Below are 27,638 nucleotides of genomic sequence, written 5' to 3'. Positions count from 1 at the left end.
AATTGCCGCTCACCCGTACAAAATCTCTAGCTGAATTTCTATTTGAATCTTGTAGGCATGAAATAAGCCGTACCCTTACATCCCTAGTTTTTAGATAGTAATTCGAATCAATGTTGCCACATAAAGTCATAAACTATACATAAAATTAATGTCATGATGATTCAGTTGCAACCCAAACAACTGGTTCAACCTACTCACACAACTCACTACCCGGTAAAAGTTGGGAAGGAGTTAGTCGGGACAGAGGCTGTAAAATCTAAGGGTACTTAGGATTAAAGGGTCGACCGGGAACCTAAGCCCACCCTCTAGAATAGCCATCAAAGGAAAGAAAACCGTATTTGCACCACGGCGCCTTTGGATGTCAATATCGCCCATATGACAGTAGGCAATATCGACATCCCTAAGAATGTTATAGGCAGCCCTAAAACTAGCCAAGGTGTCCGCAGAAGAAAGGAGGTGGGAGTAACCCATTGCACAAGCGAAAATTCTTAAAAGAAAAGGAATACCAAGATTACTGAAGAATGGAATGAAATGGAGCAAACAGGAAGAAGAAGAAAAGGAACTTACTGTGGGCTCTAAGGAAGAGGTGTGTTCTGGGCTAGAAGATGAGCCAAGAAAGTAGAATGCTCGGCAGAGTAAGAGATTGAAGGATGAAGAATGCAAAAGTGAGGAAAAGAGACAGAAATGATTATTTATAGAGACAAGGAATGAGATAAGTAGCATTAAATGATCTGCTGGCGGGAAACCACGCGAATCGCCACCTCAATTGCCATGTGCATCATGCCTCGGTTCACGAACTGTTAGACAATGATGATGGATAAGCCATCAATCAGGTTTAAATGCGCCTTTTGAGGCGCACATTAATACATTCATCAACAGCCGGGTACTGACTTTTCGGCTTCTCGGGTGGATTTCTGCCCCTTGGGATCCTTGATTCATCCTCGAGAATGGGGAACGAATCAAGGGGGGCTATTGTACCGCCCTCGCACCGGGGCCCATTTGGGCCTGGGATTTTGGCCTGGTTGTATGGCCCATAAGACCAATCTTTTTCTACCTAGCGGCCCATCCCAAAGCCACACAAGCTGCGGACCCAAACTTCACCGCTTCGTCATTGTTATATAGACCAATGTTCAAACGCCCCGTCCGCGGCAATTCCTCAGAATGCGCCGCTGCTGAGGACACCTGCATGAGGGGAGAACCAAGTTCCAAGGCCACTCACACCACTCTCCACTCTCACCTAACCACCCACTTATGATCAACGACATTGGACCGCCGATTGCACTAAACCCAGGCATAATCATAGCCTCTCCACCAAATTTGGGCTATAAATATGAGGAACAAAGGAACATGATGAGGTTGTTGAAGTTTCAGAGAGAGAAAGGGAGAAAGAGTGAGGGAGCAAGAGAGAAAGAAAGGGGGAGGGAGAGGATATAAAAAGAAGAGTGTTTCAGGCAGTGTAAAGGAGAAAAGTGATCTCATTGAGTCTTAGTGGGGGGAACGACCCGGAGTAGGAAATCCAAGCCCATTATACAAATAAGTTGTCAGCCCAAGTAAGTCCGAGCCCAGTCATCTCGCTATCGGTGCGCACAATTACATATTATTATTATACTCCTCATGCTTGCAAATTTCAAAATGATTAAAAATCAATAGTTATTTCATCTATAAAATGGTTAAAAATCAAGTTTTAGTATTTTTAAAATTATGCATAAAAAATAAGTTTATTGATTGCATAGTAAATGTAAGGACATGATATACAGCCCAAGCCTAAAAGATAAGAGATGTTGGCCCAATGAGCCCAGTACAATAAATTTGTAAAGAGTGAGTCAAAGAACAAGGCCCTAATGAATTAGACAACGGCTAATATGAATTCAACAGATGATCAAGCAAGAACAAGGAACATAGAACGAACTGAATTTCACTGTCCGATGAGGTAATTCTCCATATAAATTGATTAAATTGTTTACAAGTATAATATTGATTGCTATAGTCTTATCTCTCTATTTTTTAGACCTTCTCCTCATGGAGGGTCTCTCACATTATATAGTTCCCTTTAGACCATCTTGATCCTACACTTGTTGATCATTTGAGCCCTCACTTGAGTGCCCATCCCATCAAACACCCTCTTTGGCTTTTTGTGAGTTGTGATAGCCAAGGCAACACTGTTCAGGGGTCTTCTCCATATAAATGCGGCTAGAAAAGTAGCTGCAATGCATTTAATGCAGTGGTAGCAGCTTTTCCTTAAATATTTTTGGGTTCTCTTCCGTCTCGTATGTTTATGAGGCACGTTCCTATCACTGGGGCTTCTACGAAGATTACTTTCACCGTTGGAATACACATCTAAGCGATATCTATCATATTCGAGGAGGAATTCCTCCTTGGACCGCCTTCCCCTCATTTCTTATTTATGAGACTCCAAACTGGAATCCCTCATAACTATTTATCCCTCCTCAGACCTGTCAACATTCTCGGACAAAGCCCAAGGCCCAATATATAATTTTGACCCTTATCCCTACAATAAATAATATATGATTGAAAATAAATATAATATGCATGTTAAGAATATAGAGAACATATAATCAAACTATGAGATTTTCAAATTACTAATCAAATAAAAAATTATTAGGTCGTGTAACATGATTTAAAGTTACTGCAAGTTATGGTAACTCAATTTGATCTATATGAATAAATTAAAGGTCATGTTAACGGGTGCCTTTAGGGAAATTGTTAATAAATTATATTAGAAAATATTTTAATAAAGCTTTCGTGAGAAATTTAAAAAGTTGTTAGAAAAATTAATTGCTTTATCATTTTCTTATAAAATGTTTATAAAAATAGTTCATAAATCAATGCCCTTAGAGCATTCATTAACATTTCTCATAAATTAATTAGGGTTAAACTTTTAGTGCATCAGTGCATTGAACGCGTGTTTGAATCTCAATGTATCCCATCCATTACTGCACGTCAACATTGGGGGCTTGTCCAATTAATTAAATAGGTTGTGAACAATTTCGAAATTGTTTAAAAAGAAAATAAACAACTGTTGAACATAATCTAGGTTGAAAATAAATTTTTTTTTTTTTTTTAGAATACTAAGTATTTTTAACATACACACGTGAAAATAGGAGAAGGTTTTAAAGAAACTAACAGTGGTGTATATCCAAAAGGGCCTTAACCAAAATAGATGATATCTTAGTCTGATGATAAATAATTATCATTAGGAGCGAACACCATAAGTTGAAACTCTTTTTTTTTAAAAAAAAAACCTTGAATTCTAGATTTGCACATATTTGAAATCAAATTAAATGAATTGATATTAAATTTTTAAGCATTTAGCTTGATTTGATTCGTTTACCAAGCAGGGCCAGCCATAAGCCTAAGGCCCCTAACATGGAAAGGCCCCCAAATATGGGGCAGTAAGGTTTTTTTTTTTTTTTTTTTTTTTTTTTTTTTTTTTTTATTAATTAAAGAAAAATGTGAGTTAAGTACTTAAGTGTACATTTTTTTTCCAAGACCTAAAATATTAGAGTTATACTAGTATATTACAAGTTTTATTGTATAACTTTTACAAATTGACATGTCACTAATCACATGAAATAATTCAATACTCATTTAATCTTTTGTGGAAGTATCACATCATTGCCACATAGTTTGTAAGTTTCTTGTAATAAAATTTATAGTAAGATTAGCATTTTCTTCAAAAAAAAAAAAAAGGAATTAATAGAAATGCAACCTAATCTCTATTAAGTGAATGAAAAATGCTAAAGCTAATACAAATTTTACGATAAAAATCTTACAAACTAACATGACAGTAATATGATCGGTGTCACTTAAACAGTATAATAAATGAATATTTGAATAACTTTTTTCTTTATTAATGATATGCTAGTTTGTAAAACCTATATAGTAAGTATCATTAGCTCACTTTGGGTGAATTATGCATTTTATTAAGTATGAATTAGTAATAAATTTGAAAAAAAAAAAAACTAAATATTATTTAAGTGATATTTTGATGTAAAAGGCTCCTTTAAAATTTCCGTCTTAGGCTTCAAATTATCTTGGGCTGGCCTTGTTACGAAGACAAGAAAATTTTAACTCCAAGGAAGAATTACTTCAATTTCTAGATGACATACAAACTGCCAGTATTTATTGCACACACCACCAAAACAATAACAAAAAAAAAAAAAAAAACATAAATTTAAAGTCATTAGTTCAAAACTTATTGTTAATTAACCACAGGCGAGTTGAAGTGATCTTTAATACACTATTTAATCAGAGTATAATTATAAAAGGGCTTAATCTTTGTAGTTGTAAACTGGAGTTATAAACAGCGGATACTAGATACACATAATCAATATAGAATAAACATTCCAATTTAAAACACTAATATTATATATTCTGATAAACTCATAAACATTAATGTTAACTCAAAAAAAGAAAAGAAAATAAAAAGTTGAAAGTTGAAGTTTGAAGTGACCTCCAATTCTCCACTATGTAAGTCAGGTCAACAACAATTATATAACAATCATAGTGGGGTCACGTACACGCCAAGTTAGGATCCACAGTTCCCTAACCCCACTGTGTGTATCTGATGGTATGCCGTCTCAGCCACAGCTGATACATCACCGTATGAAACGAATCCAACGGCTGTGTAATAAACATTCCAATTTAAAACACTAATATCATACGTTCTGATAAGCATTAATGTTTACTCAAAAAAAAGAAAAGAAAAGAAAAAGTTGAAAGTTGAAGTGACCTCCAATTCTCCACTATGTAAGTCAGGTCAACAACAATTATATAACAATCATAGTGGGGCCATATACATGCCAAGTTAGGATCGACAGTTCCCTAACCCCACCATGCGTATCTAATGGTATGCTGTCTCAACCACAGTTGATACATCACCGTATGAAATGAATCCAATGGCTGTGTAATAAACATTCCAATTTAAAATACTAATGACATGTTTGGTAGACTGTAATAAGTACTGTAGTGTAATAGTTATTCCTATAGTTTAGTTATTCTTTAGTTTGGTTATATTTTTATTACAAAAAATAATAATTCCTTATGAATAACTATTATTCAAAATGAGGAATAATTATTCCTCTTTAAAATGTTGTATTAGCTATTCCTTAGTAAGTGCAATAATTTTAAAACTTAATATATTTCCAAGTAAACAAACTTTTCATATACATCTAACAATTATAAAAATAAAAAATTATAAAAAATAACACATATCTCTCTTAAATTTAAAAATAACAATTTTTAAGGAAATATAATTGTATGGGTAAGAAATTTCTAAAAATAAATATTAAGTTTCATTCTAATGTTATACTCACAACCAAACTAATGAATATGTTTAGTTATTACATTACAACACATTTTATTCCTAGTAATAAAAATTACAATTCCTATTGTAATTCCAATTCAGTGTACCAAATGTACCATAATATTATATATTCCGGGATAGCTCCCCTCCCGTTCAAATTTCTCAAATTTTCTCCATTTTTTATCCTGATAAAGGACACGTGGCACTTAAAACATCTAAACGTCAAAAACATGCCCCATCAAACCTCATTTATTCTTATCTTGTCTACCTCTTTCAGCATCCTCCATTCACAAGACAAGCCCACCTCCCATACACCAAAGTTCTTGGCAAATGGACTGCAAGGAGCTGTTAGAATGATGCCAGAGAAGCCACCCACTAACACCCTTGGCTCACGAATACATTAGATTTAGGGGGAAAGTTCTAACATTAAAAGTTTCAAATATTTTTGACAATCTCTCGTTACTTCTCTCAGATCTTCATCTCCTCATGAAGCCCACTTGGTGATTTCCAAATTTCACTCTTTTATCATCACCATTTTTCACTTTTTGGTCTATGAGAAAGCGTAAGAAAAGAAATGAAATTGAAATCTTGAAGCTTTTATAAAAAATGGAAATTGAAATCTAATATATATGGGTAAGTTTCTTTTCTTTCTTACACTGTTTCGTCTCCTCTTCTTCTCAAAGCCCGCATAGAAGCAGGTCCCAATGATGGTTTGTGAACAGAGGTTGCTGAAAGAGTGGGTTAAATGGGAGTAATTAACGATTTGATGTGGCATGTTTTTAACCTTCAGATGTTTTAAGTGCCATGTGTCCTCCATCCAAATAAAAAATGGGCGAAAAGCACATTTTCGTCCCTACATTTTCACACGATTTCCATTTTGGTCCCTAAATTTTTTTTTTTACCGCTTTTAGTCCCTATCCTGGAAAACGCCTATTGTTTTTGTCCCTGCCGTTACATCAGAGACGGAAAATGCTGACGTGGCAAACGGATGGCACTGTTGGCTGACGTGGCCATTAAAATAATAATAAAATATATTATTTGGTATTAAAAAAATTTAAAAATTAATTTATTAATTTTAACTAAGTAAAAAAAAATCAAAACAAAAATAAAAATAAAAATTTATATGAATTAAGATCAAAAAGCATCTTGAAGAAGAACACTAAGAACACCAACACCAAACCACCATTTCCGGCCAAACACCAACCCAGCCACCTAAACACCAACCCACAGCAACCTAGCCCCTAAACACCAACCCACAGCCACCCAAACACCAAACCCCATTTCCGGCCATCCAAACACAGATCCGGCCAACCCAAACACCAACCCAGCCACCTAAACACCAATCCAAGAAAATACTAGTCAAAAACAGTAAATAAACATCTGGGGAAAGGGAATCTTATGAATTCCATACAAATTGGATTCTTAAGGAAATGGAAAAAAAATGAAAAGCCCTACAACATCATCATCTTCGCAAATACTATGCTAAAGAAGCAATGACAAATAAAACAACAAAAACACCTCAGAATCCAAGCTTGGTACGGCGCCAGTGCCTGCGCTTTGCATTGTACCTGAAACAAAACCAATAGAAACAGTTTAAACAGAGAATCAGATACAAAAATTTATAAAAAGAAAAAAGAAAAAAAAGAAACCAAGAAGTGGGAAATGGAAAGAACCTGATGGTGTTGTCAGTCCTCATGCGGATCCAGTGAGGGATAGGCCTATTCTGCCTCACCTTCTTCGCCAGCTTCTTCTTAATCATGAAGGTCTTGTGGGACGGCTAAACATACAGTAATAACAATTATTCATTCAGACCCATATCATAAAAGTTACTCAATTTTTTTTTTATTTTTGTTTTGATTTTTTTTTACTTAGTTAAAATTAATAAATTAATTTTTAAATTTTTTTAATACCAAATAATATTTTTATTATTATTTTAATGGCCACGTCAGCCAACAGTGCCATCCGTTTGCCACGTCAGCATTTTTCGTCTCTGATGTAACGGCAGGGACAAAAACAATAGGCGTTTTCCAGGATAGGGACTAAAAGCGGTAAAAAAAATTTAGGGACCAAAATGAAAATCGTGTGAAAATATAGGGACGAAAATGTGCTTTTCGCCTAAGAAATGTAGAAAACTGGAGAAGTTTGAACATGAGGGGAGCCTTTCCCATATATTCTAATAAACATTAATGTTTACACAAAAAAAAGCAAAAAAAAAGGTTGAAAGTTGAAGTGACCTCAAATTCTCCATTATGTAAGTCAAGTCAACAACAATTATATAACAATTATAGTAAGGCCATGTACACACCAAGTTAGGATCCACAGTTCCCTAACCCCACCGTGCGTATCTAATAATATGTCGTCTCAGCCATAGTTGATATATCACCGTATGAAACGAGTCCAACGACTGTGTAATAAACATTCCGATTTAAAACACTAAAATTATATATTCTGATAAACACTAATGTTTACTCAACAAAAAAAAAAAAAAAAAAGTTGAAAGTTGAAGTGACTTCCAGTTCTCCACTATGTAACAATTGTATAACAATCATAGTGGGGCCACGTACACACCAAGATAGGATCCACAGTTCCCTAACCCCACCTTGCGTATCTGATGGTATGCCGTCTCAGCCACAGCTGATACATCACCGTATGAAACGAATCTAACGGCTGTGGCAGCTCGTTCCACACAAAGTGTTGACTCGCTTTTACGCCCAGTCCCTTCATTTGCTCATACCGTTTGCCCCACGTGTCACCCAACACACGCTTCAGCTCCTTGGCCCCACCGTTGTTGTTCACGAACACCACGATCTCCTGCCACCTCAGCACGTCCATGAACGGTAGGTCCTGAATCGGACGGTCAGTAATCACCACTGGCACGCACCCAAAACTCAAGGCCTCACCTATTCCCGAAACGTCGCCTCCATATTCAAACAAACAAAATTTACTGCTCGCTAGTCTCATCGTATAAGTCAGCTGATTAGACGGCTCAGATTCTATCAGAAAGTTGCGATCATTGACCAACTCATTTATCAAGCTTGACTCTTTCAGTTTTACTTGTCTGAAATAACCGAGAAACTTCGTGGTTTTGTTATCCGGCGCGTGAGGCGCGTGGGAGATTGAAACTGGAGGTAGAGCTATGTCTTTGTGAGGGACAAACTTGCCCTGCGAAGCGGGGAAGCAACTAATCTGGACTGAGTTTTTCTTCAACTCGACGAGATTTCGGTCCGATTCGTAGCCCAAACCGGCACACGAGAGGTAGAAATGGTCGGCGCCGAGAGTTCGATTCCAATATGGGAGCTCTTCTTTGTGGCGTTTGACGACACGCGCGATGGAGCGCGTGGAGATAGTGGAGCGGAAAGGGACGAAGAAGAGGTGAGCTTCTTCGGGGTTTTGAGTGACGAAAGGGCTGTTTTGAAGAGACGAGTAGAAGAGTGATTCAGCTGGGGAGTTGAAAGTTAAGGCTTCGTTTGGTTTGTAGATGAAGATTTTGAAAGATTTGAGCATTTTTTGGTAATTGGGGAAGAGTGTGGTGGATGAGAGGTACGGTGAGGTGAGTGGTTTGGAGTGGATTGTGGTGGTGAAGAAAGAGAGGCAGAGGAGGAGGAGGAGGAGGAGGGAGAAGGAGGTGGTGGACATTTTTTGAATGATCAAACAAACAAAACCTTAAGGCTAGTTTGATCGATTGTTCAGCCTTTGAGATCAAGTTGAGACTGTTGACTTGGAAGATGGAACAAAGAGGAGCTTTAAGAGGTTGAAGACTAAATTAGGAAATGGCTAGTTTCAACAACCTTGATCTTAATACTCGTTATAAGACAATGATTTGTTAGCTTAAATTTTTGTCTTTCTTCCATTTTTTGGGTTTTTGACTTTTTTCATGTCTCGTGTTAGAGAGAGTCAATATTCCTTTTATCAAAGAAGAAGTTAAATAATTTGAGCGATGCTAACAGATCGTCTGGGTGGTGTAGTTGGTTATCACGCTAGTCTCACACACTAGAGGTCCCCGGTTCGAACCCGGGCTCAGACATTAATTTATCAAAATTTTATTTTTTGTCCCCTCAATTAAATATATGCTTTAACCAAACAAAGCATAAGCTTTTTAAACCATTCATATATTATTAAGGCTTCTGAGTGCATTTTTAAACCAAAAGTAATAACTGTTGGGGTAGATATAGAAAGTATGTTGTTGTTGTTGTTGTTCCTTTGTTAGTGGAAAGGTTAGCTTCTATACCATTTTTCTGCAAACAAAGTTTTGGCTGTCCTCCAATCATTGGTGCTGATAATTCTCAGACAAGCTTGTAGTTACTACCATTGCCCTTATGTAAATCCATACTAGGAAATGTTACATTTTATGAACTTTGCCCAACCATTTTATGTGTTACCTTTCAGTGATATGGTCCACATGGATTCTCATTTGCGGTCACCGTTCTTCACGCAAACTTTAAAACGCCTAATTTGATGGCACACTTGAATATGTTTTATGTGAGGAGTTTTGTGCACTTCGGTGCAAGTGAACTACAAGCAGCCATGAAGTTGTGATCTTTTGATGTGAGTGAGCCTGTTTTTGTTTTGTTTTTATACATAGTGCGACTGTATTTGGTAAAATCCAACTCATTACGTGACAAATTATAAAACAATATATATGCATTATTTAAAAAAGTCATTTGATTCAAAAAAATCATGTGACTAAAATAATATATGAATGATTTTTTTCATTAATACATAGTAATTTAAGTTAAGAGTAAGATAGTTTTAAACATGTTTATCTAGTATAGCTTGTTAATTCTAATTACTTATAGTGAGCAAATATACTATGAGTGCGTTTGGACTCAGCGTTTTGCTGAGTCCACGTTTCACGTTTTGCAATTTTTCTTTTTTCTTTTTTTTTTTTCCCGGAAAGTGAACAGTAAAATCACATGATTTTACTGTTCATGAGACAAAAAACACTGTTCATGTACTGTTTGACACTGTTCACGCACTAAAAAATATTAAAAATGGGTCCCACGGTACTATTTACACATTTAAAAATTATTTTGCTACAGTATTTTCAGTTTTCAGTTTTCAGTTTTCAGTTTCAGCAACAATAAGTTCAATCCAAACTCACCCTATATTATTGAACAATTTTGTAAAGTATGCTTTGTCATTCTGTTTCCTATCCTTTTCTGCTTGTCCTCAGTCATGGGTGATTAGTATGGTAGTAGTCATTCTTATCTAAAAAAAATGGTATGGTAGTAGTCGTTCCAACACTTCCTGTCGGATTTTGTGTTGGTGAATATATATTAGGTCCATATAGAGCTTTTAGTGGTGATAAATTGAGTGGGGTAAATTAGTAATTTAAGGATTGAGATTGAAATATCTTAGAGAAGTTTGACATCTCATGTTCTTACATATATAGAAGTACGCAATGAGCAGCAATAAACATTTCGAAGCTTAAGTTAGAGAAAATAGAAGTGGAAAAAGATTTCTCCTATGTGTGTTTTTGGTTCTTGGTTGTGTGCCTGTTATATGTGACAGCCCCACGTCTAGCTATGTTGTTGGATTTCATGCTCTTCTCAATTGGTTGGAGTCTTGCTCGGAAATAAGTCAGATTGCATTAAATCTTGAGTGGAAGGTCTGGGTGGGTAGTTGGGGGAGTAATTAATGCGATACGTATTGATTTAGTCTTCAGTTTAGCTTTTGAGATTAATGATCAATCCAGTCACCTTAGGGCAATATATACTGTTCCTGTAAACGGTTGATTCGCCAATGCCGATCTTTCTAAGTGAAGTTATGGAAAAGTCCAGGACATTTATTTTCGGAAAAAATTTAATTACAAAATTAGTTATAACCTTAAGTTATAATCTTATTTAATAAAATAAATATTATTTTATATTTTAAAAATTTAATCGTTGAATTGCATGTTTTTTACACTTTTAATATACATGTCAAATTTTGTGTTAATCAAAAATTATTTACTATATAATCTGTGGGGCCCGTGGGCCTGATAGCCTCAGCCCATTGTGTAGTAGGCCCAAGGCCCGCGCCGAAGAAGGATGACCATCCAAGGCTAAATTGGGGAGAGACTCTTTTTTGACCCACGCCGAGGACCTCTTCGTCCTCGGCATACTAAGGATAATTTTGGGAAGGGACAAGCCTAGAGCAAGCTGTCACCTCCACACTTAATGCATTCACCTAACCCCCCTGGCCGCATTAATGGGGATGCAACCCCTTAGCAGGGCGACGTTGATCAGTGTGAACCACTTGAGTGTTGATAAGGCCTCTGATATGACGGACGGTCAGAAGAAAAACGAACGGATGATCAACAGATGGAAGAACGAGATAGGACGATGAAGACTATATAAGAAAAGCTAGTAAAGTAAGATAAGGGGGGAAAAAAAAGAAGGGAGAAGAAAAAGGGCTCCTCGGCCACGGGCCGAGGAGCGTCCTCCCAGTTGTAAAAAAGTTCCAAGTATTTTTTAATAAAAGAAGAGAGTTCATGCTTGGTGAACGACGGCCAGCGCCTAAACCTTCAATCCATTCTCTACAAATTTATTGTCTAGGGTTTGTTGGGCTGAAAATCCAAATTGAGTCCCTACATAATCTATAAGCTTATATTTTATGTATAATTTTAAACTATAAAAACTTGCAATTTAAACAATTTATTGATAACATAGCTTTTCCAATTTAAACAATTTATGAATAACATAGCTATTGATTTTTAATTTTCTAGAAATTTTGCAAGTATGAAGAATATAAGAAGAAGATATAATCCAATTAGGGGTGTCCAGCCAGATTCGGAACTCAACCCACCCTCTGGAACTGTCTGATTCAGCTTGAGAACCGGCCAACCTGACGCCAGTGACGGGTTAGCGGTGGGTCTCTGCTCCCTGAACCCAAAAACGATGGGTTGATTGGCGGGTTTGAGGCTGAGAAACTGATATTTAACCGACCTGACTATATCTGAATAGAAAATCGCTCATTATCTATCTGATCTGTTAAGATCTGGCCTAAAGTTGCAGGAAAATCGCCCATTTTCTGTCCGATCTATTGAGATTCGGCTTGAACTCAAAGGAAAATCACCCATTTTTTGTCCGATATGCCGAGATCTCATCGAGAACTGGCCAGATCTCGCTAAGATTGGCCTAATCTCTTCGAGATCCATTGAGATCTCATCAAGATCCAGTGGCTTTTGGCAAAATCCAGCAGATTTTCAAACAACCCGAAACCGACCAAGAATTGATCTAAACTCGACGAAAATCCGACCACTCAAACTGACTCCGTTCATCGGTCGGTGGTGGGTCTAAGCATGGGAAACTCGAAGTGATTGGGTCGATTTCGGGTTGGGCACAAACTTGACCTGGACCGACCCATGGACAGCCCTAAATCCAATGATGGATTTGTTAAAATTTATTTCCAATAAAATGATATTGAATAAGGTTGTAGTCTTAAACTACAAGCAATTTTGTAGCCAAATTTTGTCATTTATCTCCCGCGCCCACATAACTAACACTAATGGTCTGTTTGGATTGGGGGGGAGAGGGGGAGTAGAGTAGAGTAGAGTAGATTTAGCACAAAATTAACTTATTTTTAGCCAACTCTACTCTACTCCCCCTCCTCCTCTCTTTCATCCAAACAGGCCACAAAGGATGTGATCTTATAAGTGGAAGGATGAGATCTCATAAGTGGTTGAATGGGTTTAATTAGTCTCATTTATTGGTTATGAGAAAAAACCTTAATTAGCTACAAATAAGGTTTTGGAATCCCTAATTTCACGATTGGTTTATTTGGAATTAGATTCTCAAAAAAACAAAAAAAAAGTTTATTTGGAATTGAAATCCATTTTATATTGATTCTCAAAAAAAAAAAAAATCCATTTTAATTATATGATTCTCGAAAAATAAAATAAAATAAGAAATCCAATAGTTTATAATGGGAAAATAAAATCTTCTGATTTTATACGGAGAAATAAAACCTTCACGAATCACGTGACATAATTAAGAACATATATACCAAATATTCTTACCAGAATTAGATTGTGATTTACGGTTGATACACTATTACTTATAAAACTTCCATAACTGAAACCTAACCCTAGATTTTTTTTAGTTACTTGGCCTTCGCGTACGGCTTCGCCTATATAAACGAACCAACCCTATATGTATTAACCTAAAGCTTTAGAAAGTCATTTTCTTACAACATTCTGCGTTCAAGTTTAAGGTTTTAGAAGAAAACCTTTTGTCTCCTGTTATAGCAAGCTTGTTTTCAATGGCTATCCCCGGATACATGGTTAGTCATTTTTTATCATTCATCCTTAGCCTTTTTGTTTGTGTGTTTTATATCTTTTTCTTAACATGATATAGTGCTTTTCATATTACGTTTTGCAGAGTTGTTCTCTGAAAGTTGATACCAAAGCTCCCGAGTGGCACACGACATTGATCAAAGTATTGAAGGGTGTTAGAGGTTCAATTTGCTCTCTTTCACTTTTGATATAGCTAGGAGTTTTTTTTTTTGGGCTAATGGGCTGTTTCTTATAATCTATTATTATTTTTCTTGTTAGGACTATCTTATGATGTTGACGTAGCAGAAGGGGTTGCACGTATTTATGGTAAGGTAGATCCAAAAGTACTTTTGAAGAAGCTACGAAAAGCTGGGAAAAAGGCGGAACTCATTGAAGTTCATTCTGATGATGATCCCTATTCCTATAGGAATAGCGATATGAATATGATGATGTATAACTATGACCATGGTTATGAGTCTTACCATGACTATCCTTCTTGTAATTATCAGAATTATGGAAGGGTGGAACCTTTGCCTTTACATCAGTATCCTTATTACCCATCTAATTATCATGAGCCACGCTACTATAGGTCACGCATTGAGCCTTCACGCTATGAGCCTTGGGCACAGCACCCTTATTACCTGCAGTACGAGCCACCGGCGCAATGCTTTCCCCAGCCACCATCGCCAATGAAGATTCATCCATTCTATGATCCAGACTATTCATGCTCTATCATGTAAAATTTGTTAGAAAATATACCTTGCTAAGGACTTATTAGGGAAATATTAAGTTTATTTGAGTTAAATATTTTATTTTTCCTCCGAGTTTTTGAGGAGGAATTAATAGGATTTTGGTTTGGATTTCTTAGAGAAGTTAAGATTTTGAATTTCGGACTTGGGATTTGTTATATTTATGATATGAAACTTTATTAGTATTTGGGATCATCTTTTTTTAATATCCTTTTATAATATGTGAATCATTTTTGTTTTTGTCCCCTTTAATTTGTTTTATCCATTTTTCATGAGGAACTTCATATTGTATAGTTTGGTTTATGCAGTGTAGTTTTTTTGACTCAGTTGTTTTTTTTTTTTTTTGAAACATGACTCAGTTTACAATAATGCTTCGCTGCTTTTTTATTTTATCTAGTTTAGAACGGCTAAACTTTGTTGTTTGTCTCGTATTACTATGTTTAACCTATGTGAATTCTTATTTATCATTACGGCATCTTAAATGTGTGTGTTCAGTGATAATAGTGTGATTAAACTGCTACAAATTTTATCACACAAATTTTATAAACGAATGTCAACTTTTAAATTTAAACAACAAGATAATTTAAAATTTTAGATTTTTTATTATTAAAATGAAATCAATTTAATTCGTTGAAACTTCCTTTATGTATTTTTTTTAATTATAAATGAAGTATGCAATTATATGGTTGAATTTAATTTAATTATGTAAGGTAATGCACTTAAAGAAGTGTATTCAAATTTTACTTTTCTAACTTGGTTGGCTGTCATCAAATATTAATAAACTATGAGCAAGTCTACGTACATTTCAATCACAATTGGTCCCAAATTTGAAAAAAATGAGGAAGATTGTGATAGGTTGAGAACTATTGCAAAATTTAGTCATTTTATTATCAATGGATATGTGGCGGGCAAAAAGTAAGTCAATTGATTAAGACTCTTTTTAATTGTGTTATAGTTCACTTACAATTAATTTGTAGAGATGGGATGCAAGGTCAACCTTAAAATACCTATTGTGTAACAAAAGGCAAAAATCTGAGTTAACTTCTTTTTGCGAAGTGGAAATGTTCAACTAAAAATAGCATAAAAATTAGCTAAATGTTTGTTTTCGGATTCAATCTGAATATGAAGATATAATTGAATGGTTTCTCTCTCTTCTGTTTTTCTCCCCCAAACTTCCGTCCCCCACAGGATCCATTACAGTGTCCCCTACTATACATTTCAATGAATGTAACTAATGTTCTTACACAGTTGTTGAAGGCACGATTTCACCTTTTTTATTTTAAATGTCCATGTTTAAAACATGAAAAGTATAATGGGTGTGTCTAAGAATCACTCAAAACCAAGCTCAATCCAAGTGTAGGAGTTCCATTAAGGTAGGTTCATGGGCAGAACTAGTGGATTCGAGTTTCCGATAAACCGGCCCATTAATATCAGGCTCTGATATATTAAAGAAAAAAACATGAAGGCCCAGGAGGCCCGCGTGGAGCCCAGGTTACACCAAAAAAAGCAAAACAAGGCACTCATACACCCACGTGTCCGTGGCTGTAAAGTAGAAAAGTAAACGAATAAAATAAAACCGAGCGTTACCTTCACACGCCATTTAGGCGCGTACTACAATTCCTCCCCTCTTTCCCTCCTCTTTCAGAGAGCTCTTTATTGTACGTACCGGTCAGTCCAGTCTTCCTTCTCTTGTCTCGTCCTCCGTGTTCCTTCCAAGCTACGAAAAGCGACGTCGTCTTAGGGCTCTCTCGTTTCACCTCTCGTTCATTTCATTTCTTTCATCAAATTCTCAGATTCTCACATATATTCATAACGCATTGACTCTCTCTCTCTCTCTCTCTCTCTCTCTGTGCCATGGACGAGTCCTACACAAGCCTCCCTACCAGCCATTTGCTCGGCTCAGTTCCTGTATGTTCAGATTTCTATTATTTCTCTTTCTGAACAATTTTGTGTTTACTTCTCTGTAATTTTACTAATTTGAACTTTTTTTTTTTTTTTTGGTTTTCCATTTTCTGTATTTTGATTTGGGAGCATATTGATCTACTGCATGTAGTAATCGAGATCGATCACTTTCGTTTCTTTTTTTATTTTCTCCGTTTTGGTTGTTTCCTGAGAAAGCTGAGGAAAACGGAAAAGAATTTCAAATTTCATGTAATTTCAAGTATTGTGCCTTTTAAGAGAACAAAAAGTCAAAAACTGAAGTCAGCGAAATGGTTCTACGAAGCAAATTTCGCATTACTAGAAGCTAGAGCTTTATTTCACAACGATTAATATATGGATAATGATCGATTATAAATTTATGTATATGGTTGAGTTTAGTACATTCTGTTTATATATATTAGCTTTAGTTAAGTTGAGTAAAAACCTAGAGACTTCACCAAGATCCTTTAAATTTCCTAAGATAAATCCACTGTAGAGTTCTTAAAATTCGAACTGTTCATAGTTCAATGATTGCTTCGGATTTTGCCATATTCAATAGATGCCAAAAGTAGTGCTAGTCTAGGTTTGTTTAAATGTTGATGACGCGACGAAATCTGAACCATTCGCTTAACTATTTATGATTTGGAATTTTAGACTTCTAGAGGCTTTACAGGAAAGTAACCTAATGAGGAATGTTTTTCTCTGCAGTTGAAGAAATTTCATAATAATTTTCTCTTTGTTGGGACTTGGGAGGTTTTAATGGACTGTCATAATTTATGTATCAACCTCTTGACCTAATGTTAAATTAGGTAACATTCAACACCAATCTATGACTATAAGAAGCAAATTGTTAGCTAATGCCAAAAGAAACTTCTTATCCAAGGTTACCAAATATTTACTTGTGCTGTAAATTCCTAAGTTAGGTTTAACTTCTTTTTATTTTTTTGGTGGTAAAGATTAATCTGTCTGCAAATATTTTTATTTAAAATTTTTTTATTACATTTTGTTCTCGAGTTATAATTCTCATGTGCCAAAATTCCCAAAACGGTATATATATATATGTTGAAGTTGTGTTGAGTTGTAAAATTCTATATAATCTTGAATTGTTGTTGTTGTTGCTGTTGTTATCATTAATGAATACTCTCTTAAAATTGTTTTTTGGTGCATAGGCTGTCATCAAGGATGAAAAGAGCACTTCAAACTATGAGGGTATGAGATTCTATTTTCAAAATTTTTGCTTTGTGATACAATGATTTTTTATTTTTTGTTCATAGTTACTGTTGAATCTGAATCATTCTCCTTTTCTTCCCCTAAAACTTGTTTCTGAACTCATATGCAGTTCCTGAAGCAAATTTGCAAATATTCCCTCCAACCAATGGAGGAGGGGGAGGAGGAGGGCGGGGTTATCAAACTCTTGGAAGTGCAGCTGGTACGGTTCTTAACTCTCTCTTTCCCAGACTTTTGGAGCTTATAGGATAACTACACAGTTTTTCAAGGAACATGAGCAATATGTTTGGTAATTCAATTGTTACAACAAGTAGGGAAGGGTAGATTTGAACCTTGGCTATCCTCATAGAGGAGATTAGACAATGCCACTAAGCTTGAAGGCTCCTTTATATATATAAGAACTTCAAGGCTCTTTATTGAATATGCTAATTGATGAATATGTCATCTTCTATTCACTCCTCCACTTATAATGAGATATCTTTATTGTTTTGTTCAATCTCTGTAGAGAGTGCAGTTCAGTTGTCATTTAACGTCATCAAAAGCACCCCCACCCCCACCAGTCCAATCAAAGTTACCCAAGCAACTTATGATGATACTCTCTATGAGAGTGCAGTTCAGTTGTCATTTAACGTCATCAAAAGCACCCCCACCCCCCCCCCCCCCCCTCCTTTATGGTCATAAAACTCATGTAGCTTCAATGTGGGATTCTTCTCTTAAGAAACCCTGCTGAATAGGAAAGAGGCAATATCTGTAGGACAATTGGATTCAATTACAATGATCTATCTGGGACATCTATTGGTTTTATTCTGGATTTGTGGCTTCATGGAAGTATCATCATATTGCTTGGTAACTTTGGATTTGGGACTTGTGTGGTAATTAGAGAAAAGGGACTCTTCATAACCACTATTATCTTTGCATGCAATTGTTTGCTTGGCTGATTGAATCTCTGGGCCTGCCATTATGGGAGTTTTTTTTTCCCACCAACTATTAGACATTAAAAGGAATCACGCACAACTTTATATATATATATATAAGAGGTTTCATACTCGGGATGTAGACCCCAATCATGCCAACTGGGCACTCACACAATTAAATCAAGATACATAGGATCGATCCCAACCCCTCTCAAACAAAAATTAAAAATAAAAGAAAGAAAAAATTCTGACAGGAGATTACTAATAAAAAAAAAATCTGACAGGAGGTTGTTTTGTTAGTTGAGACAAGAAACATGTGGAGATCATTTCACCGAGGTCATATAACATATTGTCTTGAAAGCCAAATTTGTTGAATCTAAGCAGAGTCTTTTTAAGGTTTTGTAACTAACTCAAAATTAGCATTAGAAGAGGATACATCAGAGATAAATTTTGGCCAAAATATCAGGAATAAGTTAAACTAGAAGAAAAATCAGAGAAATAGAGTCTTCATCCAATAGAATTGTCTTTGACTTATATTATTTAGCTTGGTTGACTCAGCAAGTCCTACTTGCCTTCCAACACCTTCCCCCACAACCCCCCCCCCCCAAAAAAAAAAGACAAAGCAATTCATGGATATTCAATTGAGATGCGTAGGATTGACTGGAACAGGTATGCACAAAAAATTCGGATGCCATTGAACATATGCGAGACATTGAACTGAAATCTCAATGGGTAAGGTTATATTGAATGAGAGCTTAGATGGTAGTTCTATCAGTGACTTATCTGATAGTTGCATATATATATATATATATATATGGTTAACCAATTCTTTGGACTTATTGGAACTTGCTTGCTTCTTCTCAACCTAGTGGATATATATATATATATATATATATATAACATTGAGTTGATAAAATTTTAAATGTTTAGTTATTTTTCTATGCATATTTTCTGGTAGTGCTGTTGGACCTAGCTGTCATTTTTATGGCATTTTTGTCATTCCAATGACTGATGCTAGATTCACTTCATGTAGAATGATCTCTGTCTTTCTATCCTTGCAGAAGGATTTGAGCAACAACCAGCAAATGGCTGGAGGGGAATGTTTAATATCTTATCATACACACAATATTTTGATGTTGATACAGATGTTGTCGTAAACAGACTGATAAGTTCTTTGCATCCAATTGCCGGAGATTTTTTTAGCAAAATTGATGCTAACCCTGATCTGTGAGTACTGCTGCTTCTTTTCTTTTTTCCTTTTCCCCCTTTTGGTACTCCTTTATTGAAAAATTGGTACTAATATATTCCTTCAAAACGATTATTTGAAACTAATACAGTTCATATCTGTACAAAAACATGTTTGAAGATAAATTCCTTTGATATTCTAACATCCACTACAAAGTTATAAATAATTTTATAAAAGTTCATTCTGGAAAAAAAATATGTATTAAGTAAATAAGCATTTTACTAAAAAGAGGAAAATGCTATAGTGCACAGGAAGTATACTAGAGCAACTCCAATGGCCAGTGGATTATAATCTGATTTAAAAAAAAAAAAAAAATGTGAAATGGACATTGCTTGGGATAGACATCCATTCATACAGGGTTAGGACACTATGAATTAGATTAACATAAACTGGAACTAAATATATTCAGGATAAATAGTTGGATTAAAGATATTTAAGAACTAAGAAATTCCTTCAACAAAAAACATGATTTATGGTAAAGCAGACAAACCTATTCAGGTCAAAAAACTTACCAAGTCTAAGAGATTGTTTCCTTGTTTGAAATGATTTGGGGCTATCAGAAATTGTTGACCAAAAAAAAAAAAAAAAAGAGAAGAAACAGAAAGNCATCAAAAGCACCCCCACCCCCCCCCCCCCCCCCCTCCTTTATGGTCATAAAACTCATGTAGCTTCAATGTGGGATTCTTCTCTTAAGAAACCCTGCTGAATAGGAAAGAGGCAATATCTGTAGGACAATTGGATTCAATTACAATGATCTATCTGGGACATCTATTGGTTTTATTCTGGATTTGTGGCTTCATGGAAGTATCATCATATTGCTTGGTAACTTTGGATTTGGGACTTGTGTGGTAATTAGAGAAAAGGGACTCTTCATAACCACTATTATCTTTGCATGCAATTGTTTGCTTGGCTGATTGAATCTCTGGGCCTGCCATTATGGGAGTTTTTTTTTCCCACCAACTATTAGACATTAAAAGGAATCACGCACAACTTTATATATATATATATAAGAGGTTTCATACTCGGGATGTAGACCCCAATCATGCCAACTGGGCACTCACACAATTAAATCAAGATACATAGGATCGATCCCAACCCCTCTCAAACAAAAATTAAAAATAAAAGAAAGAAAAAATTCTGACAGGAGATTACTAATAAAAAAAAAATCTGACAGGAGGTTGTTTTGTTAGTTGAGACAAGAAACATGTGGAGATCATTTCACCGAGGTCATATAACATATTGTCTTGAAAGCCAAATTTGTTGAATTCTAAGCAGAGTCTTTTTAAGGTTTTGTAACTAACTCAAAATTAGCATTAGAAGAGGATACATCAGAGATAAATTTTGGCCAAAATATCAGGAATAAGTTAAACTAGAAGAAAAATCAGAGAAATAGAGTCTTCATCCAATAGAATTGTCTTTGACTTATATTATTTAGCTTGGTTGACTCAGCAAGTCCTACTTGCCTTCCAACACCTTCCCCCACAACCCCCCCCCCCCAAAAAAAAAAAGACAAAGCAATTCATGGATATTCAATTGAGATGCGTAGGATTGACTGGAACAGGTATGCACAAAAAATTCGGATGCCATTGAACATATGCGAGACATTGAACTGAAATCTCAATGGGTAAGGTTATATTGAATGAGAGCTTAGATGGTAGTTCTATCAGTGACTTATCTGATAGTTGCATATATATATATATATATATATGGTTAACCAATTCTTTGGACTTATTGGAACTTGCTTGCTTCTTCTCAACCTAGTGGATATATATATATATATATATATATTTATAACATTGAGTTGATAAAATTTTAAATGTTTAGTTATTTTTCTATGCATATTTTCTGGTAGTGCTGTTGGACCTAGCTGTCATTTTTATGGCATTTTTGTCATTCCAATGACTGATGCTAGATTCACTTCATGTAGAATGATCTCTGTCTTTCTATCCTTGCAGAAGGATTTGAGCAACAACCAGCAAATGGCTGGAGGGGAATGTTTAATATCTTATCATACACACAATATTTTGATGTTGATACAGATGTTGTCGTAAACAGACTGATAAGTTCTTTGCATCCAATTGCCGGAGATTTTTTTAGCAAAATTGATGCTAACCCTGATCTGTGAGTACTGCTGCTTCTTTTCTTTTTTCCTTTTCCCCCTTTTGGTACTCCTTTATGAAAAATTGGTACTAATATATTCCTTCAAAACGATTATTTGAAACTAATACAGTTCATATCTGTACAAAAACATGTTTGAAGATAAATTCCTTTGATATTCTAACATCCACTACAAAGTTATAAATAATTTTATAAAAGTTCATTCTGGAAAAAAATATCAGGTAGGTGGCTTGTCTTTTCAGGGTTTTTTTTTTTTTTTTTTTTTTCCTTCTACCCTGGAAGTAAAAGAAATATTTGTATCTTTTGATATGATATGAACCAAGATATGATATGAGCCAAGTAGAGGATGTTTGATATCTATCTGCAAATATTTTCCATGCTCCTTTATATTGTCTGTGAATTCACACAACAACATTTGAAGAACTAAAGACAGTGACTGATGGGGAAGGTGAACCAGGATTTCATACTTAAATGCCTGATTCTGTAAATTTTTGTGTCTTTACATAACAAGGAATGAAGTCTCCAATCTTTTGCTTGGAAGGATGATGGTTTAATGTGCAACAAGTTATTTTTTATTCTCTGAAGAGTGGTATCTCATGAATGTTGTTGGTTAAAGGTTGCTGCACTTTCAAGCTTTCATTATGCTTACAGTTTCATGGCCCTTTCTCGTACTGTTCTCTGCAGATTCAAATTGCATACACCACATTCTTTTCCTTTTCTTCATAAGCAAAGTCTCTGAATTCTCATAAGGGATTTCAAAGAATTCTGTAATTGATCTTTCTATAAGAAAATTGGAATGCTGATATGATAACATTTATGGATTTCGAATGTTTTAAGTTTGTCTTCTTCTCATTTGCATAAGTTTACATATATGCAAGTACAATTTCTGGGTAGGAAATTTGACTTTAGAGAAATCACACATTTGGGAAAAACTGTATTGCTTATAAAAAGACACTTTTCTGACAAATATCTGAACTTTTGGAGAATCTAAATTATTACTCTGGGTTCTGAATCTGATGGTTAGTTGACAACAGCCTTGATTTCATGAGTATCTGACATTGACTTTTTCTCCCTGATGTGTAAGATATGGGCTTATCTGGATCTCCACAACATTGGTATTTGTGCTTGCTTCTTTTGGAAATTGTGCCACCTACCTCATGGAAAAACACACCGATAGCACTACTTCCTGGAACTTCGATGTCAGCTACATAAATGTGGCAGCAGGTTCAGTCTATGGTTATGCAATAGGGGTGCCATTGGCATTTTACTTCTTGCTTCAGTATCTGGGTTCAAAGCCCAGCCTTGTTCAATTTTGGTGCTTGTGGGGATATTCCTTCTTTGTTTTTGTTCTGGCCGCGGTAAGTTGCTGTGCTCTTTGCTTTGCTCCTCCCCAACCCCCCCTCTCTTTGTCATCTCTATATAGATTTTTGAGGGTGCATATCTCTGAACTGTGCATACGTTCCCTCTGAAGTATTTAATAATTTAAACCCCAGTTGCTCCATTGAACCAGTATAGCTTCTGTTTAAGCTTTAACTGTTTTGTTCTTAGTGAGTGGTGGAAACCAGGAGGCAACTTCTATTATAAAAGATTGATGATCACTGAAGGCAATTTAATATTGTCAGAAAGCTTTTGTATTTGCAATTCCCAAGCTGAGAAACCCCCACTTCATAATTTGTAAACTCATGTATTTTTCAGTTTCTGTTGCTCATACCTGTCGAGATTCTACGGTGGATGATCATAATTCTTGCTGGTGCCACCTCAGCTTGCTTTGTTGCCTTCAACCTCAAATCTCATGTAGAAGGGAGGGCTGATCTTTCATTGACGGTGGTTGCTGCATTTTTGTTGCAAATGGCTTTGGCAATCTTCATCAAGGTCTGGTTCTTTCCATGAGCCTCATGCAGTGTGACTGTCTGTAGAGTCCAGGCTTATGACCAGTTTTATTTACTTTTATGGGACATTTCATCAAAACATTAGCTGGAGTGGAGTTTGTCTTGAAGATGAGTTTCCTGTGTGTTGGAATTACTGACTTGGTTGGATGTGTCATTTAGAGAAGATTCTGAGATACGGATTTGGAGAAAGAATTCTAAGAAGAGGTAGGATAATGCTTTTGAGAGTGGTAGTGTTTTTTTCTATGAGTTGGACCGAAATAGCTTTAGGTGTTGTCAGCCTACAGTATCAAGAACACCAATACTAGCAAAGGGGAGAACTAAATCTTTGAATTCTGTTTTGACCCCGTGTAAATATACTTCAATTTTAATACACGAATTGTATTATGGTGACTGTTCTGAGCAGCATACAAGGCAAATTTTATCACAAAAAATAGAACCACATCTTTTTTGCGTCCACATATGCATATATTCACAAAAAGGAAGAGCGAGAGGTTGTACTTGTTTATCGAAAATTATTTTGTAAGACAATACTGTGGCTCTTTGAGCGGCTTCAGTTTTGCCTCAATTAAGAGGGCAAAGGTATAATGGGCCAGCCTAGTAGATGAATTGGTCGCGAATTCAGCTCCTTCATTGAAGCACTCTTCGTGAAAGTTAAGGGTTTACCATTCCTTTCTGAAAGATAAAGAGATTTCGAGCTAAAAATAGCTAAATATCACGTTTTGGCAAAATTTGTGGCAAATTAGCACTATTTCGGAAATATTTAGCAATTTATCACTTTTTTAGTACTCAAGTTTCACAAAATCGAGTTCTAAATAGTACTCGAGTTCAGTGAATTCGAGTTTCCAGGTGAGTCGCTAGTGCGGCACTGCTGACCTGGAATTTGAGAAATTAAAAAAACAATGTGGTACTTAATATTGCAGAAATTGAGTACTTCTTTATAGTACTCGAGCTTAACAAAGTCAAGTACCTTGGTTTTTTTTTCTTTTTCTTTTAACAAAACTTTTATTTATTTCATCTTCAACTGCTTGTATCGTTGTGTCCACTATGTTGGGTGCATCATAACATCGTGGGTCCAGCCCACACTTGATAAAACACCTCGTTAAAGAGGTGGTTGGAAAAGCACAAAAGTTAGCCTATTTTTTTCTTGGGCAATGACTTAGGTGTGTTGGACATGCTGAGGAGAAAAAGAAGAAAAGAAAGGGGCTAATGCATTAAGGCTATTCAGCCTAAGTGAGAGTTGAAGGAAAAGGAAAGTGGCTAAAGCCAAGTCAAGGCAAGTGAGTTGCATTTATTGTGATTTGATGTCAAGAGTGTGAAAGGAAAAAAAAAGGAAAATATGAAGAAATAAAAGGGGAGGCCATTTAGCAAGTGAGCAAGAAGTGAAGTCCCAGAGTAAGTGAGGGCTAAGTGCAGTCTCGAAGAATTGCGTGAGTGAGTAAGCAAAAGAGAAGAGAAAACTAGAGAGAGTAAGAGAAAATTGTGAGAGATACACAGTGAGAGAGAGCAGTGAGTAAAAAGAAAAAGAGAGTTTTTTATTTTTATTTTTTGCTCAAGTTGTATCTCTAAGTGTTGTAATTTCTATTTAATAGAGTGAAATTATTTGGAGTTTATCCCGTAGTTTTTCCCTTCAAGGAGAAAGGGTTTTAACGTAAATCTTTGTATCCTTGTGCGGTTGTAATTCCGTTGTACTTGCTGAAATTTATTCACAGTTATATAGAATTTTTTCCAACACACCAAACTAAGGTGAGGCCGGGCTAGCCACGTGGACGATGTGTTAAAAAAAACTATATTAAATTTTGTTGACACATATGTATACAACAAATAATTTTTCATGTCATGGCTTCTAACAGTGATGAACTGAAAGGTTCTATCCATATGTGTCTTTGGTGATTTCTAATTATGAAAATCAGATAAAATTACCAACTCTTAGAATTTTTTTGTTCAAGATCATATCAAATTACCAACTTTTATCATTTTTTTGTGCAGCACTTTTACAACAGTATACTCAATGAGACCTCTTCCACCTGGTCCTTTGTTTAGGTGTTATCCAAGGTAAGGGTTATTTTGCATCTTACTAACTTCCTAACATCTCATGGGCACCTTTAGTGAATAGTTACTGCCAGACTACTTTGTGCTTAGCTAACTGCAACTCTAGTTACTTGCACATGAACTTTTTCAAGTCCAAACACTGTACTTAGTTTGGTTGACACAACAATCACAAGCAATTGAAGATAAAATAAGTAAAAGTTTTGTATGAAACAAAAAGTAGGAAAAAAAAAAACAAACAAACAAAGTACTCGACTTTGTTAAGCTCGAATACTATAAAGAAGTGCTCAATTTCCGTAATATTGAATACCATATTACTTTTTTATTTCTACAAATTCCAAGTCAGCAGTGTCATGCTGGCGACTCACCTAGGAACTCGAGTTCACTGAACTCGAGTACTATTTAAAACTCGATTTTGTGAAACTCAAGTACTAAAAAAGTAATAGATTGCTAAATATTTCTAAAACAGTGTTAATTTGTCACAAATTTTGTCAAAACATGATATTTGGCTATTTTTGCCTAGATTTCGATGTAACCAAAGCTGCAAAGCGCCCATGGGGAACTGAACATTCCATTGGATGTAAGAATTACCAAAACGATAAGAGGCAGGAAATTTTAATCTGAGCCATGGTGAGGCTAAGTTCTTGAGATTTGAAATGGGAACACCTTCCTATTCAAATAAATATATTAAAAGAAATTTGGGAACACCCAATTTAGCCCCAAAAAATCTAGCAAAGCAACATTCACGTGGCAACAACTTTATTTTGGGTTAAACATGGGTAATTTTTCTTTAGATAATTTGATAGGGGGGGTAGAGAATTGAACCTTGGACATTGCTGCTGTAAATTTAGACTTCATATTTATGAATATACGAGGACGTTGACAAATGTCGGCGACAATCTAAATTGCAAGACTCATACTACAGGCAACAAAAGAATGGCCATGAAACATGTAATGCAAAAGCGAGATTGTTGATTTACGAGTATTTTGCATGAATTGATTTAGGAGAATCTAATTACACCCGTCCAAGCAGAAGCAGACAGGTCGATGCTCAGAGACAAAATTATTTTAGTTGGAGATAAGGATTGAAGGGTCTTTTTTAGCTAATCAATATATTCACCTATATGTTATCTTCTTTCATAGCTCCACTTTTTTTTTTTCTTTAATGTAAAAATCTACACAGCTAAGGTTATAATTTGTGGACAAAAGTTTAGTTTCCTCATCCATTACCATCCCCTCTCTTTTGTTTTTGTGCTTATGTGGAGGGTGACTTGCTATGGAAAGCATAGAGATATAGGTGTCATTATCAAAAAAATAATGTGACTCAACGATGAACTTGACTTTATTGTTATGGCGAGATATGAAATTGACAAAACAAACAATTGGGGATCAATTTGAATTTTGCGTAATATTTAGTGACTAATTTAGTAGTTTAACCATTACCATAAAATTAGCAATTTAACCAACTCCTTTTTATAAAAAATGATGTTGCTCTCTTGTTGTTTTCCTTTTTATGAATAAGAACTGAAACGGTGAAACCAAGTGGAAGAAACACATGATGGTGAACATAAAGGCATGAGTTCATGTTGCTCTTCTTGTTGTGTTTTTTTTTTTTTTTTTCTTGAGGAATGAGAACTGAAACCAAGTGCAAGGAATATACAGCTTTAAGGGCAATTAGGTAGATGTTTATTTAATCATCATAAGTGGCAAGTAAAACACTTCTGGTCCTCTGGACTCTTGATTTCTTTTCCTACACGTATATATTCATGTATCCTCTTACTCTTTTAATTGAGAAAAAAATATATTGTAGCAAAAGGTGCACCTGGAGGTCCTGGATACTGGATACCCCTCTCTCTCCTCCACGAAGTCTGAACTCTCATCCCTTTTGTTTTTTTAGCAATGTTAGAGATGTAATTTTTTCACAATAATTTTCATAAGTTGTTAAGAAC

The 27,638-nt window shown here is 35.4% G+C and overlaps 3 protein-coding genes and 1 non-coding gene across 4 annotated transcripts; 2 read left to right on the top strand and 2 right to left on the bottom strand.

Moving 5' to 3' along the window:
* Positions 1-6,682: 6,682 nt before the first annotated feature.
* Positions 6,683-7,127, bottom strand: LOC111995969 (large ribosomal subunit protein eL39z/eL39x). The gene is made up of 2 exons (XM_024027913.2): positions 7,000-7,127; positions 6,683-6,894 (listed from the first exon to the last, which is right to left on the bottom strand). The coding sequence occupies exons 1-2, from the start codon at positions 7,083-7,085 to the stop codon at positions 6,846-6,848; spliced, it is 135 nt and encodes a 44-aa protein (XP_023883681.2). The 5' UTR covers positions 7,086-7,127; the 3' UTR covers positions 6,683-6,845.
* A 416-nt stretch (positions 7,128-7,543) lies between these two features.
* Positions 7,544-9,126, bottom strand: LOC111996350 (probable glycosyltransferase At5g11130). Its single transcript, XM_024028318.2, has one exon. The coding sequence runs from the start codon at positions 8,960-8,962 to the stop codon at positions 7,916-7,918; it is 1,047 nt and encodes a 348-aa protein (XP_023884086.2). The 5' UTR covers positions 8,963-9,126; the 3' UTR covers positions 7,544-7,915.
* A 150-nt stretch (positions 9,127-9,276) lies between these two features.
* TRNAV-CAC (transfer RNA valine (anticodon CAC)) lies at positions 9,277-9,350 on the top strand. The gene has a single exon. It is a non-coding gene; the product is annotated as a tRNA-Val (tRNA).
* A 6,596-nt stretch (positions 9,351-15,946) lies between these two features.
* On the top strand, positions 15,947-24,034 carry LOC112001377 (uncharacterized). The gene is made up of 6 exons (XM_024033548.2): positions 15,947-16,237; positions 17,419-17,458; positions 17,589-17,678; positions 19,452-19,617; positions 22,839-23,112; positions 23,450-24,034. The coding sequence occupies exons 1-6, from the start codon at positions 16,184-16,186 to the stop codon at positions 23,642-23,644; spliced, it is 819 nt and encodes a 272-aa protein (XP_023889316.1). The 5' UTR covers positions 15,947-16,183; the 3' UTR covers positions 23,645-24,034.
* The last annotated feature ends 3,604 nt before the right edge of the window (positions 24,035-27,638 follow it).

Source organism: Quercus suber, unplaced genomic scaffold, assembly GCF_002906115.3.
Source record: "Quercus suber isolate HL8 unplaced genomic scaffold, Cork oak 2.0 scaffold_915, whole genome shotgun sequence".
Taxonomy (NCBI): domain Eukaryota; kingdom Viridiplantae; phylum Streptophyta; class Magnoliopsida; order Fagales; family Fagaceae; genus Quercus; species Quercus suber.
This window is presented reverse-complemented; position numbering and strand designations above follow the sequence as displayed.